This window comes from Oryzias melastigma, linkage group LG6 (assembly GCF_002922805.2).
Source record: "Oryzias melastigma strain HK-1 linkage group LG6, ASM292280v2, whole genome shotgun sequence".
NCBI lineage: Eukaryota > Metazoa > Chordata > Actinopteri > Beloniformes > Adrianichthyidae > Oryzias > Oryzias melastigma.
Window position 1 is genome coordinate 14,766,800 of NC_050517.1, and position 11,837 is coordinate 14,778,636.

The 11,837-nt window shown below is 35.2% G+C and overlaps 1 protein-coding gene across 1 annotated transcript in view; it reads left to right on the top strand.

The window, feature by feature from the left end:
- Positions 1-11,837, top strand: part of camk1db (calcium/calmodulin-dependent protein kinase 1Db) — a 34,194-nt gene that overhangs the window by 14,744 nt on the left and 7,613 nt on the right. Inside the window, exons 2-7 of the mRNA XM_024281828.2 lie at positions 1,620-1,751; positions 2,529-2,603; positions 8,305-8,443; positions 8,795-8,921; positions 9,133-9,208; positions 9,982-10,094. Coding sequence (XP_024137596.1) covers positions 1,620-1,751; positions 2,529-2,603; positions 8,305-8,443; positions 8,795-8,921; positions 9,133-9,208; positions 9,982-10,094 — 662 coding nt within the window. The remainder of the gene's footprint in view (positions 1-1,619; positions 1,752-2,528; positions 2,604-8,304; positions 8,444-8,794; positions 8,922-9,132; positions 9,209-9,981; positions 10,095-11,837) is intronic.

Genomic DNA, 11,837 nt, shown 5'->3' on the forward strand with positions numbered 1-11,837 from the left:
CTCATCCGGGATATTCATTCATTCATTCATTCATTCATTCATTCATTCATTCATTCATTCATTCATTCATTCATTCATTCATTCATTCATTCATCCATCCTCTTCTGCTCATCCGGGATATTCATTCATTCATTCATTCATTCATTCATTCATTCATCCATCCTCTTCCGCTCATCCGGGATAGTCATTCATTCATTCATTCATTTATCCATCCATCCTCTTTCACTCATCCGAGTCACTCATTCATTCATTGATTTATCCATCCATCCTCTTCTGCTCATCAGAGTCATTCATTCATTCATTCATTCATTCATTCATTCATTCATCCATCCTCTTCTGCTCATCAGTCATTCATTCATTCATTCATCCATCCATCCTCTTCCGCTCATCCGGGATATTCATTCATTCATTCATCCATTCATCCTCTTCCACTCCTCTGGGATATGAATTCATTCATTCATTCATCCATCCATCCTCTTCTGCTCATCCGGGATATTCATTCATTCATTCATTCATTCATCCATCCATCCTCTTCCACTCCTCTGGGATATGAATTCATTCATTCATTCATTTAGCCATTCATCCATCCTCTTCTGCTCATCAGAGTCATTCAATCATCCATTCATTCATCCATTCATTCATTCATCCATCCATCCATCCTCTTCCACTCATCCGGGACATTAATTCATTCATTCAGTCAGTCATTCATCCTTCCATCCTCTTTTGCTCATCCAAGTCATTCATTCATTTATTCATTCATTCATTCATTTATCCATCCTCTTCTGCTCATCCAAGTCATTAATTCATTTATTCATTCATTCATTCATTTATCCATCCACCCTCTTCTGCTCATCAGATTCATTCATTCATTCATTCTTTCATTCATCCATCCTCTTCTGCTCATCCAAGTCATTCATTCATTTATTCATTCATTCATTCATTTATCCACCCACTCTCTTCTGCTCATCAGATTCACTCATTCATTCATTTATCCATCCTCTTCTGCTCATCCAAGTCATTCATTCATTCCTTCATTTATTCATTCATCCATCCATCTTTTAAATTGAAATTGTATAGTCACTTTTCCTGAATCTCTTAAATGATCCTTAAAGCCGTGGATCATCTTTTTATTTGTCAGGATCTTGACATAAAGACGTCCTGAAGATGCATAGAAGAAAAACAGTAACTAATGAAAACAAATAGAGGAAGAAAAGCAATCACGCTGCCTTCTCAGCAAGCTGCATCCTCCACCTGGTATCATAGCAACAGATACAAATTGATCGAGCAAATTTCTCCTTAATTTTCTATTTGTTTTTAAAGGCATATATGGAGGCAGATGGCAGAGGAAGATAATGCTATCTGACCTCCTAAGTGGGTGTGAGATTTTTTTTTCTTCATTTTTTTTTTAAGGTTTAATAGTGTTTGCCATGCTTTTGGCTGCACACGCTTGCAAAGAAGGCCGTGTGTGTCGACCGCGGCGGTTCTCTGTAAATATTCACAATATGCTGTTTATGTACTCTGGCGTCTGAGTGCTCTGCTGTTATGCACTGAATACGTGTCAATATTGTCTCAGCTCACACAAAGCGAGAGTAACACGCCTCGTTTCTGTTTTTTTGCAGCGGTGCTTTTTCTGAGGTCGTGATGGCTCGGGAGAAGGCCACAGGAAAGATGGTTGCAATCAAGTGCATTCCCAAAAAAGCTCTCAAGGGGAAGGAAACGAGCATCGAGAACGAAATCGCCGTTCTCAGGAAGTGAGTGCCACATGACCAAGCGGATGTTTGCAGAAGAAAAGCTCTCCGCTTTGCACCAGTCTTGAGTGTTTCTGTTTCTGCTCTCCCTCCTTGTGTTTAACAGTTATTGACAAGTATGAGTGTCTTCTTTTGAATGAAGTATTTCAGCCTTTGTGTGTGTTTAGATAGCACACCTGTCTTAGATTTGCACCAACACCACTTGACACCCCTCTCCCCTCTAGGGGCTGATGGGTAAATTCCCAGAGAAGCTCAGTTATCAGTCACTCTAAAATTAAGCATTGCAATAGTTGGGTGTAGTTGCCTAGTTACAGTTGCTATCCACTGGCTGCTTTAATTTTTTTCTCTTGTTTTATCCGTTTCTCTTCATGCTCTTTAGCTCTCTCTGTCAGCCTTCGCACTGCAATCTCATTTTCATTCCAGATTTGAGGGAAACACGTGTTGCTCGGTCCTCTGAGATTATCCCAATTTTTTTTTTCACCTTTTCCAGACACCAGCGCTGTTATCCATCGCATGCAGCCATACCTTGCTTGCTTTTGCGGTTGCCTGGACACAGACTCCCAGCATCTTGATCCATCATATTATTATTCTTGGGCGTTTCAGCCGCCAGGAGTCTGGATCCTTTAATGTTCTCTGCAGTCGGACTAGTTTTCCCCAGTGTTAGGATGAAGAAACATTTATGTTTGAGAAAAAAAACTAAATAACACATTGAGAGAAAAAAAACTGTAAAGGAAAAAGGTTAAAGTAACCAGCAGTGAATTTTCTCTTCTCTCCTTTCAGGATAAAGCATGAGAATATAGTGGCTCTGGAAGACATCTATGAGAGCTCGAATCACCTTTACCTCATAATGCAGCTGTAAGTACATCAACCCACCACACTGTGTGCGTGTAGGTCAGCTCTTGGCCTTCCGTTTGGCCTGTCATTTTGATAATGGGCTGTGTTCTGAGCCAGAGGCTCGCTGACGTCCTTGAGGCATCTTTGGCAAAGTGAATGCTTGAAAAAGGAATCATTTTTTACAGTTTTACACGGCGTGCCGTCACATTTGTTAAAGAATGCAACAGAACATTTGCGTTTTCACTCCCTTTCATCCATGTGGGGGAGACATACTCATTCACTTCCTTGACAAAATTCTGCTGATCTTATCAACACCTCTGTCTCCTTTGTTTTTGAAGTGTCAGAACCTGCTTGAGTTGACGTAAAAATGCAAAAGGAGGGATATAATAGGCAAAAGAAGGCGATGAAAAGTAATAAGGAGAAAACAAACAGACTTAACATCCAAACCTGTGGTGTTTTGCTACAAAAAAATACTTATTTTTTTGGTGTTTGTAGGGTTTTATGTAATTTATTTATATCATTTCTATAATTGTTTTAACATTTAAGCTGTTTTTTTAATCTATTTGTTTTACTTTTAATGTATGGCGCCCTGTTTCACCGAGGTCATTTTAACCCTTGTAACCCTTTAGGCTTTTCTTTCACAGCTCTATTAGGATATATAAAATAGGATATATTTTTGTCATATTAGCGACTAATTCCAGCCGGGTACACACCTTAAAAATTAACTGTTCCTTCATGATCAATTTTCAATCTGTTGGCACTCTCGTGAATTAATAGGAACGCCATCTCTATGTCAGATCCGATCCCCTGATTGGTCAAAGTTACACTGGTTTGCACGTTTAATGGTGGCTGGTTTTGTATGTAAAAACCGGAAATAGTAAAATAGTATAGCTACAGGTGAATGCAAGAGTTTGAAATGCTCTTTTTTGAAAGTTTATGTGGACTTTTCATTGGAAATGGTCGCTTGAACATAGATTGCTGAGGCGATGTGAACTGTGTGACAAACACAACACACTACACATTAGCCATGTTAGCGTATTAACGATAACACCCAACCGGTTTGCTTATTTAAAAAAACAGAAATGACATTTTTAACAAAGTGAAGTGTTCCTCTCAAAATCGCTGATACATCAGTAAGGACAACCAGAATTAGTCTGAATAAAAGACGCTCTGGATAATAAGGTAAACTGTTATTTTCTCTATAAAATTAGGCTTTTAAGTGCAGAAAACAGGGTAATCTATTTGAAATAAAATATTTATAATTAAAATAGTTTGTAAAAGGAAACATTTTCACATTAATAACTAGAAGAAAAGCTGTTATTTCAAAAATGTACAAAAATAGCTTTGAAAGAATCAATCATGAATTTGATGAGTGAATTTCTATTTGTTTAATCAAATCTTTAAACCAGAAGTATAGTTTAAACAAATGAGAACTTTAATCCACTGTGATCTTAAGGAAAAACTAAAACACAGGTGAGAGAAAAGACCTGGAAGTTTCTGGAACAAGAAAGACGTTTGCTGAGCTGTTAATCAAAAGACGGCACATCTGTGTGAGAGCAGATTTAATATCTATAATAAATAAACTTTATAAGATGCTATGAATATAAAAACTAGCTAAGGGCATAAAAAAACAAGGTTGCACATTTCTCATTTTTATTGCGAAATAAAATAATTTGATTTGTTTAGCACGTGGTATGCTAAAATACATCCTCTTTGTATTGTTCTTCTCTCTTTTTCCAGAATTTGCATAAATATATTCAATTAGTTTTAAAGATTAAGATCTTTAGATTTTCTTTAGAGCAGCCAAAGCTGTCAAGATGTTTTAGAGTCTTCCCTCGTTCAGATAATTTAACAGCTTCTGTGACTAATGCGCTGTCGGTTTAGCCGGCAGTTCTCGTTATCTCTGTAAGGTGCTTAATGTTGCCTCAAAGTCTCTTTTACATAAGAGGTTATTGGCAGTTGTTTATAAAAGCAGGCACATCGTCACACTTGGTGAGTCACTTGTTCTGTCTTTATCTTTTGTAGTTTAAAAGTATTGAGTGACATGTGCATTAGTGGCAAACACAGCATTGGTACAAAATGTCAAGATGACATTTGATAGATGCAGGAAAACTTTAAAAAAAAGAAGTGTTTGAAAGAACTCAATTCACTAAGCTGTTACATATTTTAGAAGAAGAAAACTATCATTTAGTACCAGTCAAATGCGCACTTAGAGAAACGGATCAAACTTACAAGTACTATTATGTTTCTCAATATAAACCAGTTTGGAGAATAAGAAAAACTAGTTAATTTTGCAACTTTTGCACACTTAATTATATAGTGGAGTCCAACAATTTTATTTAATAATTTTATAAGCTTAGAATAATGCATTTTGTACCTATTAACATATTTATTAATAATTAAAATGCTTGGCCAAATACCACATAGTTACCAAAGAGTTAACAAATACAATTGCTAAGTTTTTCATAGTGTAAGAATACATTTTAGACATGTTTTTAAAGTAAATTAAATGTTTATATCATGTCAAATTTTCAATTTGAACAGTCGGTGGTCAGACAAAATTGAAAATATTTATCCAGCTGCACAATACAACCCACGACCAGGACAAATTTAGATTCAAAATAAGAGGAAGAAAACAACATCTGAAAAGTCTTAGAATCGTTTCACACAGACACAGTCAGCTAAATTTTGTAATTCCGTTCACTTTGGCACTATTATTTGCAAACTTTATTTGTTTTTTGTTCTGACACTGACAGAGCGCTGCTAGCTTTCCTTTTATCTGCAACTATTTCTTTATTTTTACTTTATTGAACAAAATGCAATTATACAACATGAAAAACGATTGTTGCAGTCCAATAATGTACAAGAAACAATATTAAATAACCAGGGGAGTTGATTTAATAAATATTACAGATTTCAATAGTTTAAGAGCGCTTTTGTTGGTGGAATATGATATTATTTTTAGATTAAAATTCACATATTTCCTAAACTGGAGGGAGGTATGGTATTTCATTATTACATTTACTGTATGTAGAATTTTGCCAGAAAAATTAATACATTATTTAAAAAAATATATGCTTTCTGAGGTTCTGAAAAAACAAAGTAACACATTTTCCCATTTCAGGGAGAAATCTGTGAAGATATGAATAATAATTCACTGAACTCCTTCCAAAAGCTTCGACAGTTTCTCACGTATTTGTTGTGTTGTTCCGGGTGTTTCCTACGGTGGCCCCGAAGTTCAAATCACATCAACAAATCACTTGACCAAAAAATATTGTAAAGATCACAACAACAATTTAAAAACAAAACAAATAATAATAATAACAAAACGACATTGAATTTTAGAAAATGAAAAAAAATTCCAGAAAATTAAATCTAGAAAAGGAAAAACGAAAGCAACATTTCAGAAAACAAACGTAATTAAAAAAAATAAAAATGATCCTAATAATTGAATTCATGTGTGCAATAACCCCCTCCCAAGAAATACATTCATAGTGTCGATCATCATTGTGAATATATTTAAGTGAATTATTCAGCTGAGCACTGATTGAGTCACTGACTTGAGTACGTCTGAATGACAGACTCTGTCTTTTGAGAAAATAAAAGGAAAGCTTCAGTGGTTAGACCTTTGTTATGAACTGTTATTAGATGCTAAATAAGATGAAAATGAATAAATAAATATTAAATTATAGGAAGGTTGCATGGTGGTGTTGTGGTTAATGCTCTCCCCTCACTGTGAAAAGGGCCTGATGTATTTTAATATGTTCCATATGTTCTTTTAAACTAATAAAAATCAAAATTTTGCTTTTTGACACTTTCATTTTTTAATTTTTTTTTTAGAAAAATCATGTCCAATCATGCATTTACAAAAAACATGTATAATCCAGAACAATCTAAAATAAAAAAAATAGTTTTTTTTGTGTCTACAGAATACTGTGTTCAAAGGTTAGCCCAACAATTGTTTTTTTTGTGTCCAACAATAATGATATCTCGAAATCGTAAACCAATACAAACATACAAACAAAAAAAAATGCTTTTTTTCTTTAATTCATTGAAAGGGTAAAAATATAGGCAACACTAATTTTTTTTTATTTTATTTCTTCAGTATAGCTCAGCTACTGTACATATTAGAGCCTTACATTGTTTTGTAAGGTTAGGTTCAACATTTAAACTTTGATGCCAATAGTGAATTTCAAAACTTTCAGCTGTCCTAAGCAGGCCTTTAACAGCTGTCCATGCGTGAGAATTGGATAACTTTTGAGCGTTGCTGATGTGTCTGCCTTGTGTTGTTGTGTTAAAACTCAGCTGAAGGAAAATAGTGAAAAGTCTACAAACTCCCTTAATGAGGAATGGCCCCTAAATAAGCCTTTACCTTCTTACATTTTCTTGAAGAAGTTTAGAACTTTATCTTTCCTTTTTATAATTGGGGTCATGTGGCGACCGATGGCTTCAGCTGAAACTGTAATGCTTAAAATTCAATGTTTTGTTTCTAATTGCTCTTGAAAATAGGCTCACCTGAGATAATGATGAATACATCTACAGAATGATGAAGTGCTTTGAGTGTCTTTTATGTTTAAACACAGAGTTCATGTGTTTATCTTTATTAATTTAGCTTTATTTTGTTTTCTGTTGTTTTTGTGATGTTTTTTGTGCAATTAATTTTTTGTGCAATTAATTAATCATAACCTGTAATTAGTTAACCAATTTTAATCGCAATTTTTTTTTTACCTAATAATTGCTCATTTTAAGGTATTTTCTTTAAGTTTGTGACAATGTGGTTAAGTAAAAGATCACAATAAAACAAAAAACGTGGCTTTATTGCATTTTTCTTCATTATAACACCACCAAGGGGTAATTTTTTTTTCAAGTCTTGAACAAATAAAATTAAAAACACAAAAACCATCAGGTTCTGAGTGTTCTAATTTACCACATCAAAAAATATTAGCAGCACTTTTCTGACAAATTCAAAAAATATTTAACACAAACTTCTTTTTAATACCATATTTCAAGTGTTGATATACCATAATCCACAGTTTCCCTTAACAGCAGGACAGTAGAAAAGACAGGGATTTTATATTCTACCTATTTGGGTGAATTTGATTATTTTAAAGACCCAGATAAAGCAGAAACAAAATAAAGAGAATCTAAGAAGAAAGAAATGAAACAGAGGAATTGAACTATTTAGACTTTGTTATATTTAAAAATAAACTTTTGCTTCACCATCTGGACAAAAATGAGCGCTAAGAGGAGAACTTTCCCTCAAAAATGTTTTTTTTCTAATGGCGATCACCTTTCTCAAGAGGAGCTAGAGCGAAGGGCGGTTCTCGCACGCCTTATGCACCTCGGGCTGAGGCTGTTACCATGACAACGCGATGTACCACGTATTAAACAGTCGGCTTTTGTAAAAAACAATTTAAACCTAAAAATATAGCAGGACTGAACTTCTAATAATGTATTTAATAGTGATATTTTTCTTACATGATCATGGTATGAGTGGGATAAAATGCTTCTCCAGGTGTGTAACACAGAAGTAACTATCTGATGCAACAATGAGATTAACGCGATCAAAAAACATAATGCTCTATAATGTCTCTAATATAATAATCGGGATTAACACGATAATTTGACCGCCCTAGTTATTTGTTTCCACTTTTCTTTTCCTCACCTGTGTGCCACAGAGGCAAACCTCTTATACGCATCATTTTGACTTGTCTCATGTCAGGGTGTCCGGAGGTGAACTCTTTGATCGGATTGTGGAGAAGGGTTTCTACACAGAGATGGACGCCAGTCGGCTCATTCGGCAGGTTTTGGATGCGGTCAACTACCTGCACTCCATGGGCATCGTGCACAGGGACCTGAAGGTACAGCAGAACCCTCACGGCGCCCCGTCCTAAGTCTTCTTACGGTGAAAATCCCTTCTAATTAACCCGTCTAACTGATGCCACATGTAGCCCCGATCATCCAAAGAGGTTAAGTGTCCGGGATTTTCTTTCTAAGTAAACAGATGGAGCGTCTTGGCTGATATAACTTGCTGTGTGGCCTGGTGGATGAGAGTCCACCCCAAAAATGGGAGGGTTTTGGATTATTTCCACAGAAATTATCCTGAACAAACACATTTTGATGCTCAGTTGGTTGAAAACTTTCATGTTTACAGTCTAAACAGATGAAATAATTAGCACATGATAAATATTTTCTTTTTTTTACTGTTCCAGCCTGAGAACCTGCTGTATTTTAGTCCTCACGATGACTCAAAGATCATGATCAGTGACTTTGGCCTGTCAAAGATGGAGGGGACGGGCGGCGTCATGGCCACGGCCTGCGGGACTCCTGGATACGTGGGTGAGGACGACCTGTGATCCTTGGCATTGATGGAAACTCACTGAGAGATAATTGGATGTAGGAGTTGGCCAAACATTGCTTAGTTTAATCTGCCAGTAGCCACGGGTTAAACTTAGTCATGTGCTGCAATTATTCTGGAGCGCTTTGGTAGAAGGTCAAACTGTTTGCATTGGATTTTTAGGTTTTGTGTTGATTAAAAATGTTATTGCAGCTCCAGAAGTTCTGGCACAGAAGCCTTACAGCAAAGCTGTGGACTGTTGGTCCATTGGAGTCATCGCTTACATCCTGTGAGTACATCCTGTACTATGAGTTTTTTTTTTTTGGTGGGGGGTATTTCAGGAAAATCCAAACCAATATCAGATTTAGAAGTACAATGCTTATTGATGGTCGAACATACAGTGAGGTATCAGAGGAAATAAGCCAAGTACTTAAGGAGCAGTATTTTCTATGTCACAAAAAACGATTTTTTTCAAACATGTTGTTTTTCGTCTGCACCTGATGCACAACGACTTGATTAAATGTAATTTTGAGATTAATTTTCTTTATAAATGTCCTCCACCTCCAGAAAAGAACATGTTAAAAACACAATTTTCATTGGGTCCTTTAGCAAGCCTTTTATTTTAGAGCATATCTCAGCTTTCTTTCTTGAAAACAGTATAGTCGAAAACAAAACAAAATCTGTAGGTTATAACAGTTCTTATAAAAATCCATCTGCTGTTTCTCCTGTAAAACAAAGCTGGTAAACGTGTTGCAGAAAGCTGGTATTCTAATAAGGTAAAATGGTGTGACTTGCTAACAACGAGAACATCCCTGGTGGTGTTTCCCATTAATAAAGTGTTTGTCATGTTAAGCAAGTCTTTACATATTTCAAACTTTAAACTTGTTCCTTTTCATGATTCATCAGTGAAGGCAGATATAAATTAAATTCATTTTGTCCTGCACATATCACTGTCACTGCATTGAAAGGAAGATGTTTTTTACCGTTTTTCAACCCAAATCTAAAGAATTGGGTCACGTAACACAAGGAAGATGACGCTGTATCATCTCTTCATCTTTTCAGGCTTTGTGGCTACCCCCCTTTCTACGACGAGAATGACTCAAAGCTCTTCGAGCAGATTCTCAAGGCAGACTATGAGTTTGACGCGCCGTACTGGGATGACATATCCGATTCAGGTCAGTTAAGTGGACTTTTGTCAATGCTCATCAACCCGACTTGAACTTTTCTAGATGTCCTTGATTAATTTCTACCAGTAAAACAGTTTAAATTGTATTCTTTCACATCCTTGCTGCAATGTCCATGGAAATAATATCTAGAAAGAAGGCTGTCAGGAGGAGGGCTGGGTTGATAAAACCGATTAATCAATTTAATCTTCATAAATCAATAATCAGTCAGTAAAAACAGAGACAGATCTAGCCCATAATGCTAAAGTCTGTTAGCTTGATGCTAACGTTTAATGGAATTCTCATTGAACGGCTAATGCTAACACTTGGTCAGCGTGACTAAATGAACAGCTTTATATAATCACAACCATGAATTTCTAAACTCTTTTAAGGGAATGTTTTTTAAAGTGGTCTAAAGCACTGGTTTATGCTCATTCTTTGTTTATTCTTCTTGGAAAAAAAAGTGTACTGCTAAAGCACGAGCTCCCCCTAGTGGCCAAACTGAAACACCCTCAGGAGAAGCAGAACAATGTTTACAATATTAATGATCTGAATATTTTTGTTAGAACTTCTCCTTTAGAGAATCTGGTAATTATAATTGATACTCGGCCCAAGTCGGGAGCATAGAGGAATAGGGGTGTAGACCTGAGACATGCTGCTGTTTTTATTTCATAAATAATTTTATGTTTTGATGTGTATGTAAGAGATACATTTATAAAACATAAAGTTTGAGTCATTTTTGTCTTTTTTTGTGTGTTGGCATTAAATTGTGGGGTTTCCTTATCAACCAATATAGTGGTTTACCGAGCGCACATCATTGGCTGGGTTAAGACATGACTACACTGTTTTAAAATCTTTTATAGCTCAAATATGAACCAAATTAATCACTAAAAATATTTTATCCCACTTAACATGTAAATAAATCAATTTTTATCATGTTACATTTAATTTCTGTTTTCTAAACTCTATATTCAGTTTATACAAAAGGGGGCGGGGTTATCAGTTCACAGAAATTATTATGTATGCCAAAATTGAAAGGAGGGAGTGCCTACAAATTGGGGTAAGGAGACGAGATTTATTCAGTCATATATTTAAAGCCAAATGTCCTTTTACAATTAGAAACTCATAGGTCAGAGATTTTTTTTATCGTTTTTAAGGAAAGAAATAAAAGTTTTGGGGGTGATTTCAATTTTTCAAAACATTTCGGTTTAAAATTAGATCCTCAGTCCAAGCATGACAATTTTGGATTTTTTTTTTTATCAAAGACACTTTGGAAATTTACTTCTTTTTGTGTCACTTTTGAAATAAATTGTTGTTTTCAAGTTAAATGTTTAGTTTATCCTGTTTCAAACCCATTCATTGTCTTTATTTTAAATTAATGCAGCTTGTTTTGCTGGATTCCAATAAAGCAGTTACATTTTTACCTTCCTCCCACTCAAACCTGGCATCTAAAATAAAATTGCCATTAATTTGTGCTTTAGATAAACACAGATGAAGCTCTTTTCTATGAATCAGCGTTCATTTATTATCATTAAACAGCTGTTCAAATGAGAACACTCTGGAAATCCAGGACTAGCCAATCATAGAGGAAGTCACCATCAATTATAATGTTATATTATGATACTGTAAGGTTTTGATCTCTAATATAATGACTTATTGATAATCTATAATGAGAATTAACTATTGTTTTGTTGTTTAGAAAAATTAACAAGTGTTACTTCAGATATTTGTTGTTTACCTTTTGGATGTATCCTT